Here is an 18298-nt window from a genome sequence, read left to right on the forward strand (position 1 = left end):
GCACCCTAGTCAGCAAGCTAAGCCTTGCCACAGAGGGACAGTGGATCAAGATGCCCTAAGTGTGGTTAAGTGCGGTACAGGATGTACCCTGCAGCACGGGATCAGATTCAGGTGGCTCAAAGTGTGTTGGGGCTGAAGACTTCCTGAGAAACATTCTAAAATCTTTTTTGTCTGGACTGCAAGTTCCCTAGGGCTTAGAGATCTGGGAAGAGCAAACCAACCTCCCCTCCCTGGCCCACACACAAACCACAATGGCACCACAGATACTGCACAGCATTCCTTTATGAAAATACAGTGTTGGGGTGAGATGGTTGCTTCCTCAGTGGGGCTGGCAGCTCCTGCAGAGATCACAGATGGGTGCATCAGGGATGAGTCTGAGCCAGCCTCCCTGGGCCCACCCCACACCTTGGCACAGGGGCTCCAGACACAGGCGGAACAGGACAGACCCTGTACTAGCTAGACTCCAGGCACCCCCAGCAGGAGGGCAGGGCATGCCTCAGGAGTGTGCACCATGCCAGCACTGGGCCTGGGGAGGGATCTACATATCAAGAGTGGCCTTGGGCCAGCCTAGGGTGGAAGCGGGGATCCCTGCCAGGGCCTGCTCCAGACGCTCACCTCTTTCCCATCGTAAGCTTTGTTCACAAAGGTATCACTCTTGGGTGGAAGCTCTTCCTCCTCCTCATCCTCTTCTTCGGGGTCACTTTCACGGTGGTACAAGGTCAGCACCCGAGTGGAGGCAGTGCTTGAGGTCCTGGGAAGGAAAAAAAAAAGAAAAGTACACTGAGGATAGCATGGCCATCTCCTAGAGATGGGGCAGATCCCAAGGTCCTGCCACAACCCCTCATAATAGCCTTCTGGGGTGATGGGAGCTTTCCCCATAGCCCGGGATTGCCCCAGGACACCATGCTGTTCCTGGGCAGGATGACCCTGTCCCTCTCTATTCCCCAGTTGTACCTGGCCTAGCCCATCCCCAGAGCTCACCTCCTCCGCCTGTCCCGCCTCCGCATGTAGGCCAGGGCCCCCACAGCAGCAGCAGTGAGCAGCAGGAGCACAGCCACACCCAGGGCAATAGGTCCTGCAACAGGCTGCACCTCTGCCTCCTCGCAGTAGTCACCACGGTAGCCCAGGGCACAGTGGCACGTCACTCGCCCAGCCTCGATGGCACAATCTCCACGCAGGTTACATGTCTCACTGCTGCATGGCACGGCTCCCAGCACCTCCTCAGTGCTGGGGGATACCAAGAAGGGCTCTCCATGCTCCCGGGGACCAGGAACTGCAGGCAGGCTGGGTACAGCTGTGGGTGAGGCTGGTTTCTGTTTTTCTACATGGGATGTTCCTGAGGGTACCACTGCAGAGACCTGTGTCCCCACCTCCATGGAGGGGCCTGGAAGGATGGGCATAGATCAGCAGAGATCCAGGTGAGCCCCCCCTTCCCACTGGGGAAAGTTGTACCCCCTGCACACCCCAGCTGTGGGCAGGCACTCACAGTCAGACTCATCGGAGCCATCAACGCAGTCAGGGCGCCCATCACAGACCTGCTCTCTAGAGATGCAGCTCTGGAGGTCAGGGCAGGCCTGGAGTGGGGCCAGGCAGGGCAGTGCCAACATGCATGCCACCCCACGCACCAGGTGGTAGCCAGGGGAGCAGCGGCACAGCCGCCCTGCAGGGTTGGGCAGGCAGAGCTGGGCACAGCCCCCGTTGCTCTTCGCACAGCCGTTGGTGCCTGCCAAAACAGCACAGGTTAGCATGGCCACCATGGGGCACAGCTCAACCCCCCAGATGCCCCAGTCTGGGGCAGCCCCAGACCCACCTTCCTGTGAGAATGGACTGTAAATCCTCATGGCTACTAACTCCTGCTCCACTGGGAACCACCAGCTCTTGGCCTGCTCCAACCGGCTGTGCCAGATCTTGCTAGTGCCTAGAGACACATAGGGTCAAGCACTGCTCCACCCCCTCCAACAAGGGTGCCTGGGATGGGAGATGGAGTCCCCCAGCCTGCCCTTCACCCCGGGGAGAGGCAGCCTCCACCCCACAGGGACTGGCAGAGGCCCCTGTGTCCTGCTGCAGCAGGAGGAGCTGGACAAAGCACAGCAAACGGGCTCACCGTTGGTTGATGTTGTGCTCCAGAGCAGAAAGCCTTCTCCGATGGTAAAGAGCGAGAGGCCGTGCAGCCCTTCCCGCACCACCCGGAAGCGGGATCCGTCCAGCTCGACGCTGCTGATGGTGCCTCTCTCTGCACAACACAGAAGCAGGAACATCAGGTATGGGGGCACAGAAGGCTCTGGGCCGCCCCTCAGGGCTGTGCTAGGCTGTACCCTGCAGACCAAGTGCCTGCACCACCGCTACCCACAGCAGTGCCCACACTTACCACGGTCTGCCCAGTACAGCCGGGTGCCAGTACCCCCAAAGGTGAGGCCAGTGGGAGCCTGGGCTCTCTTCCAGACTGCTCTGCGGCCAGTACCATCCATGGCCGCACACTCCACCACAGCTCCAGGCCCGTGGCTCTTGGCTGCCGTGACAAAGCACATAGTGGAGGCGCGAGGGCACAGCGCCAGCCAGGCAACACCCTGCAGACCCTCGCTGAGCAACACCAGGGCCCACCGCCCACCGGGCGCTGCGACATGGATGCTGGGCGGCTGCCCCCCAATCCAGTACAGGTTCCCACTTAGCCAGTCCAGGGCCAGGGATATCACCGTGCCCTCCACAGCCACTGCCTTTTTCCAGGACAGCCGGCCCCAGTCCTTCAGGCGCAGCAGCCCGATGGCATCACCTCCCACCTCTGCAAAGTACAGGCTCTTGTCTTTCACTGCATAGTCGACAGCTGTCAGGCGGCCCACCTTGGCCAAGGGCAGGGCCTGGTGCGGGGGAAAGCCTTGGGATCCAGTCGTTGTGGGCAGGTCCTTCAGGTAGACCTGGAAAAAGGAGGCAGCACTAGGATGGGGACCCACTCCTCTGACAGCGTTAAGGGCAGCAGTCCTCAGGGACAGCTCTAGAGGACGGTACCTGCATCACGGCTGCTGGTGACACCAGGAGGGCAAAGGTTGAATCACGGAGGGGCAGACAGGTGGTCTCATCAGCGGCCAGCGTCAGCCCAGCGGGGCACCGGCACTGCCCGGTGTGCCTGGCACTCAGTAGGCACAGGTGGGAGCAGCCACGTGCTGCGCATGGGTTAGGGGCCTCCGGGCGCAGGGCTGGGTGTATCACCTGTGGGAAGGGCAGGCTCAACCTCACAGCCCCACCAGCACCCAGCAGTGGAGCTGAGCACAACCGACACCACGCCGTGCTCCCAAGGCCTGGGCATGGCCCAGCTGGGGTCAAGATGGTAAGGCAACGGTGCTCCAAAACGACCAGAGACCCTTGATCACAGGCACTGCTGCCCAAGGACCACTGCAATGGAGGTATGGCTCCCAGTGGCTCCACACTCAGAGGACAGTGGGGCCATGGAGGGTGGAAGCCCCAGCAGAGCTTGCACAGCAGGGCTCAGGGCTCCCCCCAGGTAGGTACCTGCAGGCCACTGGGCTGCCCATGTCGCTTGATGAGCACGGTCCTGTTCTTGCCGCTGGCCTTGTCCACCTGCTGCACAGACCATGCCTTCCTCTCCGACCAGTAGAGCTCTCCCTCACACACAACCGCCGCAAAAGGGCTCCGGACCCAGCCCAGCTGCAGGACCTGGCAGAGAGACCGTGAGCACCCATCCTGGCCCCCATCAGGGCCCCGTCACCAGAGCCCCACCACACACCTTCACACTGCTGCCATCCAGATGTGCAGAACCAATGCTTCCCAGCTTCTCATCCAGCCAGAAGATCCTCCAGGTGGGGAGGTCGAGGGCCAGTGCTGTAGGCCAGCCAAGCCCCTGGGCCAGCAGCACGCGCCGCCGATTCCCATCCATGGTGGCCTCCATCAGCCGTGGGTGGCTCCCCACCTCTGAGTAGTACAGCAGCCTGGCAGGAAGAGAGGTGTTGGCCCATGGACCTGCCACAGCATCGTCCTGGTACCAGGGCAACCCAGAGGAGCAGGACAGAGGTTCCCATCCCATCAGGGGTGCACCAAAAGCTCCACCCAGGGTAGGGCCACATGCCTGGGCTCCTTCTTCCACAGCTGCACAGCCCCAACAGCACCCAGGTGAGGCCACCCTAACCTTTCCCCAGCCTATTGCCTTCCTCTGTGGAGAAAAATGGGGCAGGGCAGGGATGGCAAGGAGGTCCCCATGTCCTCTTTTCCCAGCCTTACCCTGCCAGAGGCTGGAGCACTAGGGAGTGGGGCCGGTCCAGGTCTCCATCCATCACCACAGTGTACTCTGGTATCCCTCGCCAGGGAGCTCCTAGCTGAGTGGCCAGCACCTGCCCTGCTGCCCCATCTGTCCAGTACAGGTTCCTCCCAAGCCAGTCCACTGCTATACAGTCTGATTTCACACCTGCAACGCACCCAAGAGTCAGCACCCATGGGGTGACAGATGCGTGGTTTTCTAGCACAATGCTCCCGGGCCAGGTCCCCTCTGTCGCAGGAGCTCTGGCTCCTCCCAACCCTGCTCCCACCAGCACATCTCCATGAAGGGGACATAGCCTGGCACCCCACTGCAACCTGGAGATTGCATAGCCACAGAGAGGGCAGCCCTGCTAACCCCACAGTCACAGCCCACCTTTCACCAGTGTGCCTTTTTTGCCGAAGTCAAAGTCCTGCCAGCGGATGCTCTCTGTGACCAGGTCCATCCAGAATACTTTCCTCTCCACCAGGTCGTAGTCGAGCGAGAAGACAACACGATCCTTGTCAGTGGCCAGTAGCACCTCCTCACGCCCACTCCGCAGGCCATAGGACAACAGCTCTGACTGCACGGCCACCAGCAACATGGGCTCTGGTCCTGGGGCAACAGAGCCACCCAGACCCTGCTCAGTGCTGGTAGCCCCATGGCCCAGGCACACACAGGCAGGGAACACGGCTCTCGTAGGCATTGGAGCCTGCTGAGACTTGGCCCTACCACACAGCATATTCCCAGCTAGTGCAGATGGATCTCCAACTGGCCATGGGCTGGCAAGCAGCAGCCCACAGCTGAGTGAGGCCTGGGTGGCCACATGGCAGAAGGGAGAGGGCTATTTGCAAGACTACAAGTCTCCCTGTGGGCAGCACGCATGAGGGGACAGATGCCCACTAGCTCCTGGTGTACCCTAGACTGCAAGTGACCCACAGCACTGCTTGGCTGTCCCAAGGCTTACCAGTGAGTTTGCAGACACGGCCATCGGGCTCCAACAGGTAGCCAGGGACACAGCCACAGGTGTAGGACCCTGGAGCATTGATGCATGTCTGGCTGCAGGCTCCCTCACCCTGCTCCGTACACTCGTCTATGTCCATGCAGGAGAGACCATCCTCTGCCAGCCGATAGCCCGGGTAACACCAGCACCGCTGTGGGGAAAAGAGCCATCAGGGTTGCCCTTGGGGGCACATGAAGCTCCCTCCTGAAGCTGGACCAGGGCAGCATGGCACTTACGGGGCCCTGGGGCGAGGGGTAGCAGAGATGAGCGCAGGACTGCTGACAGGGCACAGAGCAGTTCCCCGCCTCGTCCGAGCCGTCCACACAGTCCCGCCGGCCATTGCACACCAGGGATGCATTCAGGCAGGCCCCCAGCCCACACAGGTACTCGTGACTCTGGCAAGGAGCAGGTTGGCCTGCAGGCACACATGGGGAAGTCTTCCCTGAGCCTCATCCACCAGCTTCTTCTGTTCAGCTGGGGCAGATTCAGCTGCTCCCACAGGGTGCCCAGGGCTCACTGCAGCCACAGCCAGAGCTGTACCTGTAGCCTGGCTTCAGGCTATCCTAATGTCAAGGCCACCAGCCCTACAGGGACAACAACTACCCAGGGCCTGGATCCACCACAGATGCTGGGCAGAGGCAACCAGCACACAGGGCCTTTTGCCTTGGCACAGACATGTCCCCAACCCCTCCTGAGCTGGGCACCCACCAACCCCCCTTGGGTGACACACATTGGGGATGTTGCTCACAGCCAGCCTCGTCACTGCCATCCATGCAGTCACTCTCTCCATCGCAGCGCCAGACATCAGGGATGCACTTGTGGCCATGGGAGCAGCCCCACTGCCAGTCCCCACACAGCTCTTCCTCCCAGGAACAGCCCTGCAAGAGCAAAGGGTGAACGGGGGCACCAGCCCTTCCGGGAGCAAGCGGGACAGACTGTATCCCCCACCACCCCACCCACCTGCTCATCTGTGCCATCCCTGCAGTCAGTAGCACCGTCGCAGCGCCAGGCCTCCGGCACACACTCCCCGCTGTGGGGACACACCACCTCACCCGTGCGGCAGAGCAGTGGCCGGGGCATGGCGCAGCCCTCCTCATCCGAGCCGTCCCGGCAGTCACGGTCACCGTCACAGCGCAGGGCCAGGGCCACGCACTGCCCGCTCCGGCAGGAGAACTCGGCTGGGCCACACTCCTTCGGCACTGCAGGCAGAGGCAGGGCTGAGGGGGCAGCGTCCCCATCCCCATCCCACCAGCACAGGCATGGCACCAAGCAGGGTACAGCCCCTCCAGCCACTCAGGTTGCCCCAGGCAGCGCATGACCCACAGGAAGCAGGTGCACCCACCTCTGGGATAGGCAACCCCCAGAAGCCTCTGTCCCACCCAGCCCCAGGGTCTCACCACAGTCCTGCTCATCAGCGTGGTCCAGGCAGTCAGCATGGCCGTCACACAGCCAGCTCTCGGGGACACAGCGGGTGGCAGCATCGCAGCGCAGGGCGCACTCCTGTGTCGGGCTCCAGCAGCCTGTCTCATCTGAGGCATCAGGGCACTGCGGCACCCCATCGCAGCGTTCTCCAGCCCCGATGCACGTGGCTCCGCTTGCACAGTGGAAGGCCCCTGGGGAGACAAGGGACCTTGCTAAGCTGCAGTAGGCAGCCAGGGTGACCAGACCCTCTGCTAGGCCTGCAGTGACCTAGAATGGCCCCACACTACAGCGACAGGGCTTGGGTCCCTCCTAGTCAGTGCATCCCAGGGCACCTAGGTTCCCAGCAAGGTGATTGAGGCAGTCTCAGCTCAGCCACATCTACATCACCATGAGCAGCATGGGTGACACTGTCATCCCCTTCTGACTCACAGCACTTCTAGCCCAGTGCCAAGCTCAGAAGAAACCAGCATGCCACATCACAAGCATCAGAGCCCAGGACACACTCAGACCTTCCCAGGGCACCATCCCACCAACTCCACCAGGAAACAGCCAGAAGCCCTGACACAGGGAGACCCAGCTGCACAGGGGACTGAAGAACAGCTCCTACCTGGGGTGTCGCAGAGCTGGGCACACCCATCCTCATCAGAGCCATCTGCACAGTCCTTCTCCCCATCACACATGTACTCCTGGGCCACGCACTCGGTGCCATCACGGCAGGGCACATGTGTGCGAGGACAGGACAGATGGGGGACCGGGGTGAGGGGGTGTGCAGGGCTGGGAAGGATGGGTGGGGTAGGCAGGACTACCCGTGCAGGGCTGGTTGGGTGCTGGGTGGTAGTAGCTGGCTGTGGGGCAGAGGTCTTTGTTGTCAAGGACTGAGTGGTGGTGCTGGTGGTCGCTGGCCGCACAGTGGTGGTCTTAGTTGGTGTGGTCCGGGCAGTGGTTGGCACAGAGGTGATCTTCGTCGATGTGGACTGGCTGGTAGTGGCTGGTATTGTGGTAGTCTTGCTGGTTGGTGCAGGAGTCGTGGTGAGCGCAGTGGTGGTGGTCTTGCTTGGCGTAGGTCTCATGGCAGGGGTGGTGGGCTGAGCACTGGTGGTGCTTGTGGTTGTCCTTGTAGTGGTGGTCACAGGTGGAGGGAGTGGCAGAGCAGACCCCTTGCCTGGTGGCACTGGCAGAGGCACAGGCACTGGAACATGAGCCTGGATTTGGAGCTCTGCCCTCCCCACATTACAGGCACCTCCAAGAGCGCCCCACATGGCCAAGAGCAGTCACCCTGCCCCAGCTAGGACCAGCACAGACCACCCAGCCCCATCAGGTACAGCACCAGTGCCAGGCACAGAGCCACGGCCATTCTTACCAGCCTGCAGCTGTGAGCCCACGAAGGCCACCACTCCCTGCACATCTGTTGCTGGCAAGGACAGCACAAGGGCCAGTGTCCTCCGGTCCCACAGCAGCAGAGCTGTCCCGTTTGCCGACAGGAGGTATGGCTCGAAGGCAGCCACAAGTCCGTGGGGCCAGCTGGGTGCCAGGGTGACTGCTTGCCGCTTAGCCAGACTCAGTGCCTGTAAGCCTGTGAGGCAGAGGGATGGTAGCACCCTGGGGCCCACAGGCACCCCTCGTGGCCCACCCCATGCCCCAAGAACCACAGCTACTGCAAAGAGGTTATGGCTGAGGCCAGGGGCCCAGCCATGGGATGGTCTGCACCCAATGAACACCCCACTGCCAGAGCAGGGACCTGCTGCATGTAGGGCTCCAGACACCACCAGGGCTCACCTAGGGATGAACTCCAGAGCAGGCTGAAGGCTCTGCTATCCATGGCTGCAGGCAGGTCTCCAGGCCATGTCTCGTTCCAGGCATCCCATGGGGCACCCCCAGCCAGACTCAGCTGCTGGAGAGGCTGCCCACGGGCCAGCCAGTACAAAGTGCCCCGCTGCCAGTCCAAGAAGAGGTGCTGGATGCTGCTGCGAGCACGGTGCAGAATGCGCGGGGACATGTCAGACGCCTGGATCACCCCGATGTCCCTCCAGTTGCATGCGAGCCAGTACAGGTCCCCCGAGCGGATGTCCACACGGGCAGAGCAGACTTGGCAAGAGTAAGCAGGCAAGCAGTTATGGGGCTGTCCCATAACCCTGCTCCTCTGCCTTGATCGCCCATGCCCCTAAAACCAGTGCACAGCTGGCCAGTACCTCGGCACAGCGTCAGTGTGGGCACCATGGGACTGCTATCCTCCACACCCAGGAGATAAGCTGAGCATGCCCTCCATCACCCTGTAGGGTCTCACCTGGCAGCCCAGTTGTAATGGCCTCTCTCCTGCCAGGGTGTCCCACGACACGCAACAGCGTCCCACGGTCATCCGTCCCATAGAGCATCGACCTCTGCCAGTCCACATCTTGCAGGTGGAGGGACTCCTGCCACTCCTGCAGCTGTTTGGTGTGTGCTCCAGGGCCCACCTGCACGAGGGAGATGGCCTTCCCAGACGCATACACGATGGACAGCTCTGCAGGGTACAAGGGCAGTGTGTGAGTGTGGCCCTGGTGGCAGTGGATAGGGTCACCAGTATGAACCAAGGAAGAAACGTAACAGCACTGGCATGTGTGCTGGGAACCTCTCCTCACAAAAGCCACAGCCCCTTAGAGCCCCCCTCCACCTTCCACAGGGATGCCTCCTGCCCCAGACAGCCAAGCCCACCTTGCAGACCCTGCTCACCTGCACACTTCCCTGAGGGCAGCAGGAAAAGGCCCTCTGGACACGCACACTTGTAACCCCGAGGGTGCACAGGGGACAGGAGGCAAAGGTGACTGCACAGGCCCGGAGCACATGCAGCAGTGTCCCCTAAGAGTAAAGGGACATTAAGAGCTCAGGCAGCCATGACCTCCACGCCTCTTCCAGCCCCCCAAAACCACAGGCTGTCCTGGGGCTGGATATGGACTGGCTAACCCAGGCAGGGTAGCAGTGACACATGAGGTAGGAAGGCTCAGCTCTACCCAAAGCCATGGGATTCAGCAGCTTTCCTAGGGGTTTATACGTCCCCCCTGTCACAATCCCACACCGCAGGACCTGGACAGCCGTCAGGCAGGACCCAGTGTAACCTCCCCTAGTACCCAGGGAAGCAGCGCGGGGTGCTGCCAGCCCTGTACCACTGAAGGCACCCAGCAGGGTACTCACGGGGAGGCTGGTGCAGTGCATGCAGCACAGTGAAAGCAGAGACAGGAGCGCGGAGCAACACTGCATGCTCCTGGGGAGAGGCCCGGGTGGCCGACACCAGCTCAGTGCCGTCGGTCCAGAAGAACCGGCTCTCGAATACAGCCAGGCCCAGTGGTTCTGTGTGGCTCCGCAGGACAGTGGGAAAGGAGTGGCGCCCGCTGCCATCCACCCGCAGCGTCTCAATGGACTGGGGACAAGATAAGGTACTGTGACCATATGGCACCCCCACACCCTGGCACTGTCCCACAATGCTGCTTTCCCCCTCCCAGCCCAGGGAGGTGTGCCAGACCCAGGCACCACTCCCTGTTCCCTCTCATGCCTTGGCCATAGCCACAGGGGAACTAGGGCCACCCTCCCCACTCCCACCTCATCGCCTCCCAGCGCCTGGTGGGGCAGAGCCATGTGTCCCACCTCCCTACCTCCTTGTACTCGCTGATCCAGTACAGCCTGCCAGCCACATGGTCTAGACTCAGCCCCACAGGCTCCTCCATGGACACCACTGTGAGCTCCTGCCGGTTTGATCCATCCATGCCAGCTGCAGCAATGACCGTCCGGCCCCTCTGCCCGCGGTTGACCCAGTACAGGGACCTGGGGGCAGGCACTAAGCACCCACTTCACAGCATAACACCAGTGCTGCCACAGCCGGCAGGTGCCGATCAGCACCAGTATTGCTCGCCCAGGGCCATCCCTGGCTCACTGGCTTCTCACCTTGCAGCTGGATGCACTGTCAGCTGCTCTGGTGCCACGTCCTTCCCCAGCACTGTCACATAGCCCCGGCCATTGCCCAGCCCCGCACAGATGGCTGCAGGATGGCTGCTGGCCCAGTACAGCTGCCCTGTGAACCAGTCTACAGAGATGCTGTTCACCTCCCCAGCATCTGCAGAAACAGAGCAGTTTAAGGCACACCACGCCAGGAGGCAAAACCCAGGTTGCCCCTTCCTCTACAGGAAAGGCAGGGCTGGGGTGGCAGGCCAGTGCTTAGCACCCATCTCAGCCCTGCTACGACACCGAGCACGCTTGCTCCTCCCCACCTGTATATAGGGACCGCGTGCCCTTCCCTGGGAGGTGAGCACGGATCTCGCCTTCTTCTGTCAGCCAGTAGTAGGTTTCTCGGAGCAGGTCATACACCAGGGCACGGGGTTCAGTCTTGGTGGAAAGCAGGGGCCGGTAGGCTTGGGTCCGCACATCCAGAACAGCCAGATCCTGCCCCACGGCTACCAGGATCTGCGTCGCGTTATCTGCCAGGGCAAGGGTGACATCACCCAGTGAGCACAGATGCGGCTAGCTAGGGGCACTGCCCAGCCCTTCAGACAGCCTGGGCTCCCCGGCTCACCCTACCTGCCACTTCACAGGTGGTGCCGTGCCACAGGGTGTAGCCATGGAGGCAGGTGCAGCTGAAAGAGCCCGGGGTGTTGGTACACAGCTGGCTGCAGGGGCTGTACTCCAGAGAGCACTCGTCCACATCTGTGGGGATAAGTGCAGCCAGAAGCCCACCTTGCAACTGGCTAGCTGCCCCTGTACAGCACTGCCACCACTCCCCAGGGACCACAGGCAGGGTCCCTAGATACTAGGACCTGGGCCCCAGCCCCAAAACACACCAGCTGCCACTACGACGTGACCTAGACGCAGCTTTTGCAGGGCCAGGCATGATGCACAGGCAGGAGCAGGTCCGAGGCACGCATTTCTGCACAAGCGGTGGCTCCAGGGAGACCCTGTTACTGGTGGCTGAGGCCGCATATGCCCAAAGCGGGAACATCCTGACCCCTCCTTACCTGCACAGCTCTGCCCATCTGCTTGCAGCACCCAGCCGGCCCCGCAGGAGCACTGCACTCCCCAGTGTGTGTCAGTGCACGTCTCCGCACAGCCCCCGTTGCGTACAAAGCAGCTCCGACCTGCGGGGATGTAGCGCGGGGTGACATGCCGCAGGACAGCTCTGCGGCTCCCCCTAGCCCCAGCCACACAGGCAGTGGGCAGCAGCTGCACGCAACTCACCGCATGTGCTGGGCTCATCGGTGCCATCCAGGCAGTCGTCCTCGTCATTGCACATCAGGGACTCCAGGATACACTTTCCCTCATCGCACCGCACCATGCCAGGTGGACAGGGGGCTACGGCACACGCAGCTCATGTCAGGAGGGCAGACCAATACCAGGTGGGCACAGGGGAAGCCATGGGTCCCAGACCCATGGGGATGTCCCACAAAGCATCAACAGGTTCCTGGGGTGCTTGCTACCATCCCAAGGGGAGCTGGGGCCCAGGAAGGCAAAGTACCCCCTACTTCACACATTGCCTGGACAGGTCTCACCCCACTGAGGAGCATCCAGTGTGCTCACTTACCACAGACATCTTCATCTGAGGAATCGCCACAGTCATCAATCCCATTGCACTTCCACTCGGCCATGATGCACACCCTGTTCCTGCACTGCCACTGCCCGGGCAGACAGGGCTGCTGGGGACACCCCTCCTCGTCCCAGCCATCCTCACAGTCCTGGTGCCGATCGCAGATCTCCCAGTGTGGGATGCAGTGGTGTGTGCCAGGACACTGCACCTTCTTTGCCCCGCACACTGAGGGAACAGAGCAGCACTAGCACTCTGCCCTGCACCCTCAGATACCCCCACTCAGCCCCCCCAGCAGAGACTACGTACCACAGTCCTGCTCATCAGAGCCATCCAGGCAGTCAGCAGCACCGTCGCAACGCCAGCTGCTAGAAACACACCGGCCATCGTCACACTGCCAAACATGGGGGTCCCCGCCACAGGCAACATCTGCGGGGACAGCACACAGTCACTGGAATCTACCGCTCTGGCACAGCACAAGAGTCCCCTCTGTCCTGACACGGTGCAGGTGCTGGCAATGCCCGAGGGGCTCTGCCAAGTGGCTGGCCCCCAGCAGGGCTCTCTGGCAGGCAGGGGGCTGCCTTGCTCATCATAGGATCCAGGATATGTCCCCACGCCACAGCCATCCCCCAGGAGCTCTGGGGCACACACATCCCTGCAAGGTGCCACAGAGGAGCCACTGGCAGAGCTAGCAAGCAGCGAGGTGCCTCTGGCCTGCCCCACCACCCCCCAGAGCACCAGGACCCTTCGATGCCCACACAGCGCTGCGCTGCCCCCCACCCCCACCCCCCCCGCGGCCACCCTACGACAGAGGATGGGTGCCATCTTCCCCCTGCTCACCGCACTGCTCGTCCGTCCCGTCGGGACACTGCTGCTCGCCATCGCAGAGCCAGGGAACAGGGATGCAGCCGGCACCGCAGGTGGCCTGGCGTGAGGCTACGCATGTGGGGCTGACGGGCGCTGCGGGAGAGAGGGAGCCCGGCCCGTGGTCACCCTGGGCAGCCGTGCCGAGCACCCGCCAGCGCACCCCCCACGCAGCTCCCTGCTTGGGGATCCCAGCACAGCCCCGCAGAGGCGGGGACTGCGGCACCCCAGGCACCCCAGGACCTCCTGTGGGGCTAGAGGAAGAACTGCACCCTCTCGTTCCCCCCCAGGGAAGGCAGGGACCCCCCCAAAGCCCTCTAAGCAGTAGGGGAGGGCTCGTCAGGGTGCAGCGAACCCCCATGCTGTCGGGGTGATCCCTGCACCCTGAGGAGCCCCCCAAGGCAACCCCAAGGATGCCACAGCGGGCAGGAACTCCCACATCATCGGGCGGTGGGGAGAACGGGGACACCCCAGGCGGTAGGGACCTCCCCCCCATAGCCCATCGCGGGGGGCAGCAAGCAGCCCGGAGGCGTCGGGCTCCCGCCGCAGTCCGTCGGGATGAAGCAGGGTCCTCCCCACCCCCGGCCCGCCTCTCTCGGCTCCGGCTCACGGGCGCGGCGGGTCCCGGCGGCGGCGGCGGTCCCGGCCAGCAGCGGCAGCAGCAGAAGCGGCAGCAAAAAGATGCTGAGGAGCAGGCGGAGCGGCGGCGGGGGGCGGCCCATGGCGGCGGCAGTGGCGGGAGGGGCGGCGGCGGGGGCCCGGCCGGCGGAGAGGAGCGCGATGCCGCCGCCGCCGCCGCCTTTATGCCCGGGCGCGGGCAGCCATTGGGCACCGCGGGCACCGCCCGCCTCCGGCGGAGACCCCGGCCCGCCCCGCCGCTGCGGGGGCTGCGCCGGGCCGCCCCGGGGAGCCCCCAGCCAGAGCCTGGGGGGCGCCGGCCTCGGCGGGTCAGCTGTGGCCCCAGGTAGGGCGCGCTCGGGGCCCGCCGCCCCCCGAGAGCCGGGGTGGGGGGGACACACGGACGCGAAGGGCCCCCAGGCCCCCCCTCGCTGCCCCGTCTCGTGCCGCTGCGCGGGGGGACCGCCTTATCGGCCGGGTGTTGTTGTGAAAGCCGGCCGTGTGACCCGGGGCCCCGCAGCACCTGCGCCTGGCGTGGGAAGGGCAGTGGCAGCCTTGAACGCGGGGGCACCCCCCGAAAACACGGGCTCCGGGGCTGGGCGCAGCCGCCCGCCCGGCCGCCGCCGGTCCTCGACCTTGAGGGCTGGGAAGAAGCCACTGGAGCACAACAAGGAGCGCAAAAGCAGCGGCTGAGGGAGGAAAACAGCCCAGCGAGAGGATAAGACACCTGCTGCTGCCTGGGAAAGGAGCTCTCTCCCACGAGCCGAGGCGGAGGGGCATTGCCCAAGCCGAGGAGGTGGCCCTGGGGGGTTGGCAGGACCCTGGCTACACAGCCGGGGGAAGCTGCCAGCGTGCTGCCCCTCCACCGATTTTGGCTTGCCTCCCGGGTGCATGTAGCAGCATGAGTGTCTATCCACCCCCGAGACGGGTCTGTGCTTCAAGCACATCCATTCCTCGTGGATGCTGTGCACCCGCTCTCTCTAGCCTCCCCGTGAAACCTTCCCGCACATGAGCTGAATCCGGGCAGTTACTGCTGTCAGTACACACTCACTGGCACTGCTGTCTGTCTATGAGATGTTCAGGTACATACAAGAGACATTTGCTCAGGGAAGTGAAGCCCTGCAGTGATCTCCTGCATGCTGTGGGAGAGGCTGGGTGCCAGCCACAGGGCCAGCACAGGAAGGGCTCTGGCACAGCCAAGTCAGTGGGGAGCTCAGGGCAGAGGAACTGCCAGGTAGATGGAAAGACCAGGGTGTTGCACAGCTCTGGGTCGGGGGCCCAGAGCACTGGCACAGGGGAGATGCCCCAGGCCTGTGACATGGCCAGAGAGACCATTTGTCCCACAGCATGGTGCCCCGTGAGCACTAGGTACCCCCCTGTACCAGCAGCACCGCAGCACAACCCTAACACAGAACCCTAGCAGTGCTGCAGCCCAGGGGGTATATCACCCAGCTGTCCTCTGCCTCTGGGGCAGCATCCCAGTGGCCCTGGGCAATTGTTTTCCCTGGGTGCTCCCCAAAGAACAAGAGTGTGCAGGTCCCAGGGAGTATGAGCATCCCTGGGGCAGGGACAGCAGGCAAGGGGGTCCTAGTGGTCAGGGTACGGAGTGGAAAGGACAGATGGATGAACAACAGAGCACTATCGAGGCACCCCGGTCCATACAGAAAGCCCCAATGCCCTCATCACCCCTGCAGGCCAGCACTGAGAGCTGTGGTTTGTCCCTGGGGACCTGCCCCATCTCCAGGAGCCACCCCAGCTCTGCCACCCCCCGCATACTCTTTTCTCCCCAGCATTTCCAGCACTGCCTCCACCCAGGCACTGAGACTCCCCACCTCTGTGGTGGGAAGGAGGACAGCACTCTGGGGAGGACCCAGCAGGGACCCTCCTGCCTCCCTGGGGTGCCCAGCATGTACACTCCTTTTCCTGCTTTCCACATCCTTTCCTCAGGCTGGGAAGGGGACACAGCAGCCTGCCTAGGTAGATGTGCAGCTCCTGATAATTCTCTGGGCTAGGGGTTGCAACATGCATTACTCCTGGGAGACTAGTGGGCTCTCCTTGCCCACCTGTTCTTGCATTCAATTTAATTCCAGTGTGGCTTTTGCCTTCCCCTGATATCAGGTTCCCCCCATGGTGTTACCACACCACCAAAGCAGTAACTCCTCACAGCAGGTGGCAGGGAAGGACAGGTGGCAGGGAAGGACAGGTGGAATAGTGTCCAGAAGTTAGTGGGTGCAGCAGAAATCCCCTGTGCACCCCAGCATTAGCTTGGGGAACTGGGGCAGCAGTCAGCAGTGATGGAGAGGACACCTGGTGTGGCCAGTCTCTTCAAATGTAGAAATTTTTTTTTAAAGCATGATTTTAAGTCAGCGTTTTAAATCTATGTGTATAGATAGAAGAACATACAGGTATACATATGCGCAGACAGTGGCCGACTCTGCACAATTAATTTCACATGTACATGAAGTGGCTTTTGCTCCATGAGGTATGAGGGGTTTTTTTGTCCCAACTTCTGGAGAGATTTGTTGGATATTTTCAGGTTTTTCTTTACAATTCCATCAGTTGGGAATCTCCTTTTCTCACTCACATTTAGATTCTCCCTTCTCTGCCTCCAAAAGCTATGGGATGCTTGAAGATAGCAGAAGGCTCCCACTGGAATGAGAGGGAGAAAATCTGCACTCACTTGAATAGCAGCATGCAAAATGCTATACAAAAGTCCAGCACCATGTCCCAATAAGTGCAAAATAACATTTTCACCTCTATTCCTAGTACAGCAAACAATTTTTTTCAAATATCCAAAGGCAGTTTCACATTAATGTGATCAATTTTATATTGTTCACATAAAAGTACATGTATCCTCTCTGCTATATGATTGATCAGATTCTCTTCTCATTATCGGTGTAAGAAGTTTTAAACTATTCCTGTTCCTTTCGAGTAACTTTTAAGCACTCTTTTCCTAGAGATGAGGGATGTCATGCTTGTTAAAAAAAAAAAAAATTTCAGTGGGACACCCTGCCTCACAACAGTTATTAGGCTACTGCAACCTTGTTCCCAAAAAGAAAGTACAGTTCTACTTGACTCTGTGCTGTGTGTCCAAGCTCAAAATTAAACTGCCTGCAATCTGTCATCTAAAATTTATTCCAGCAGAAAAACTGGATTTCATTAAACACCCCTTTCCTAGGAAAACATCTTATTCAAAGCTTAAGTTACTAAAAATAAGATTTCAGAGCATTCCAAACTATTTTAATAAAGGTATTTTTTATTTCAGTTTCAAAAACTGAAGCTTTTTCCAGATAACAAAAATCCCTTTTTCAATCCTGAACAAACCGGCTGAATACTTTGTGGCCAAGAGCTACAACTGCTACATCAGGGTCTGGCCCACAGCAGCCCAAAGCATCAGCCACACTGACCACAATGTTCCCGTGAGACTTGCAGAGTGGTACCCCAGTGCTGGAAGACTCCCTGACATACCAGCTAATCCCAGTAACTCTGGCCTGGGACAGCCTTGCAAAGTGACTGACAGATGCTCTGCCAGGGGGATAGAAAGTGACTGGAGACCTTGTCCTTCATCTGTCATTTTTCTACCTTGCTTTCTTAGCAGCATTGTCTTTCTTTTGCTTATATGTCCCTCCAACCTATACCCTTGTGGCCAGCACACGTACCCAGCACCAGCCCCAAAGCAAGGAGCAGCAGCATCTGCCTTTGGGGGTATTTTAATGATCAACAAAGTAGTCTCCAGCCTCAGCACAGGCAGGAGGAGCACCAACAGTAAGACCCGTGGGCATATCCTCCCACCTCCTAAACACCAAACAAACAGCCCTGGAAAAATAAGTTTACAAGCCTAAGGCACTGCTGGGGAGAACTAGGAAATATTAGCACCTGCTTTGTTGCAGACTGGCAAGAAACTTAAAGTAACAGCATCTTTTACCGCGGTATTCTTCCCATTAACTAAAAGGGTTAATCTGGAAAGGAATGACATTCAGGCCATCTGGAGGACTAATTTTATGAATGCACTAAGGAAACCATTTCTTGCTTTCAGCAGCAACAAGAGCTACACTGCTCCCATCACCCTAGAAGTAGTTGGAAACTTGATGTATTTGCTCTCATACCATTTGTTTCAGAACAGAACAGGAGAGCAGTGAATGACCAGGATAAGTTTCACCCTGATTCTGGAAAATAAACCCAGAAGGTACCATTTAGTGCCCAAAAGAGCATAAAAAAGTTTATTTTCAAAAAAACTCTAGGCTTGTGATTGCATCCCCCCCCAGCTCTTGTCATCCTGCCCTTCCCCAGCCCAGTGAGTTATCTGTGAGAGCTGGGGAAGATGGAAAAGGAAATCAGGACCTCCGCTTACAGATGCCACAGCCCCCTCACCACCTCCCAGCAGGGCTTCACCCACCAGGATCTGCCTGTGATGCCTCTCCACGCCACCACTGGAGAGCAGCAGAAGGCTGCAGGAAGGCCCTGCCTTGTCCTGCTCCTGCCAGGCTCTGCGAGTTATCCACGAGACCTGGGGAGAACAGAGACGGAAATCAGGACCTCCCCTTGAAGATGCCATAGCCCACACCCAGCCTTCCAGCACCCCTGTCGCACATCCCGCCTTCCAGCC

General features: G+C 60.5%; 1 protein-coding gene across 2 annotated transcripts; it reads right to left on the reverse strand.

Moving 5' to 3' along the window:
• Positions 1-266: 266 nt before the first annotated feature.
• On the reverse strand, positions 267-13961 carry LOC135313102 (low-density lipoprotein receptor-related protein 2-like). Of its 2 annotated transcripts, none has more exons than XM_064449893.1 (33): positions 13685-13961; positions 13051-13170; positions 12520-12639; positions 12211-12438; positions 11868-11981; positions 11648-11767; positions 11214-11339; positions 10907-11113; positions 10584-10752; positions 10295-10463; positions 9837-10062; positions 9378-9503; positions 8953-9168; positions 8445-8753; positions 8029-8241; positions 7276-7857; positions 6644-6859; positions 6207-6445; positions 5995-6124; positions 5483-5661; positions 5211-5397; positions 4640-4858; positions 4231-4414; positions 3740-3941; positions 3505-3669; positions 3004-3204; positions 2369-2912; positions 2105-2233; positions 1811-1918; positions 1487-1723; positions 982-1384; positions 616-751; positions 267-338 (listed from the first exon to the last, which is right to left on the reverse strand). In XM_064449893.1, the coding sequence occupies exons 1-33, from the start codon at positions 13794-13796 to the stop codon at positions 282-284; spliced, it is 6693 nt and encodes a 2230-aa protein (XP_064305963.1). In that variant the 5' UTR covers positions 13797-13961; the 3' UTR covers positions 267-281. The 2 variants fall into 2 exon arrangements, with proteins under 2 accessions (XP_064305963.1, XP_064305964.1); XM_064449894.1 differs by having other exon boundaries at positions 7276-7839; positions 13685-13960.
• Between the last annotated feature and the right edge of the window lie 4337 nt (positions 13962-18298).

The sequence above is a fragment of the Phalacrocorax carbo genome, chromosome 4 (genome assembly GCF_963921805.1).
Source record: "Phalacrocorax carbo chromosome 4, bPhaCar2.1, whole genome shotgun sequence".
NCBI lineage: Eukaryota > Metazoa > Chordata > Aves > Suliformes > Phalacrocoracidae > Phalacrocorax > Phalacrocorax carbo.

Bases quoted from the DNA above. Each gene is read 5' to 3' on its own strand.
- LOC135313102 (XM_064449893.1), bottom strand. From the start codon at position 13,796: ATGGGCCGCCCCCCGCCGCCGCTCCGCCTGCTCCTCAGCATCTTTTTG. The intron at 11,340-11,647 runs GTAAGGAGGGGT...TTATCCCCACAG, and splicing joins AGATGGGCAGAGCTGTGCAG to ATGTGGACGAGTGCTCTCTG. The intron at 10,464-10,583 runs GTGAGAAGCCAG...GCCTGCCCCCAG, and splicing joins ACAGTGCATCCAGCTGCAAG to GTCCCTGTACTGGGTCAACC.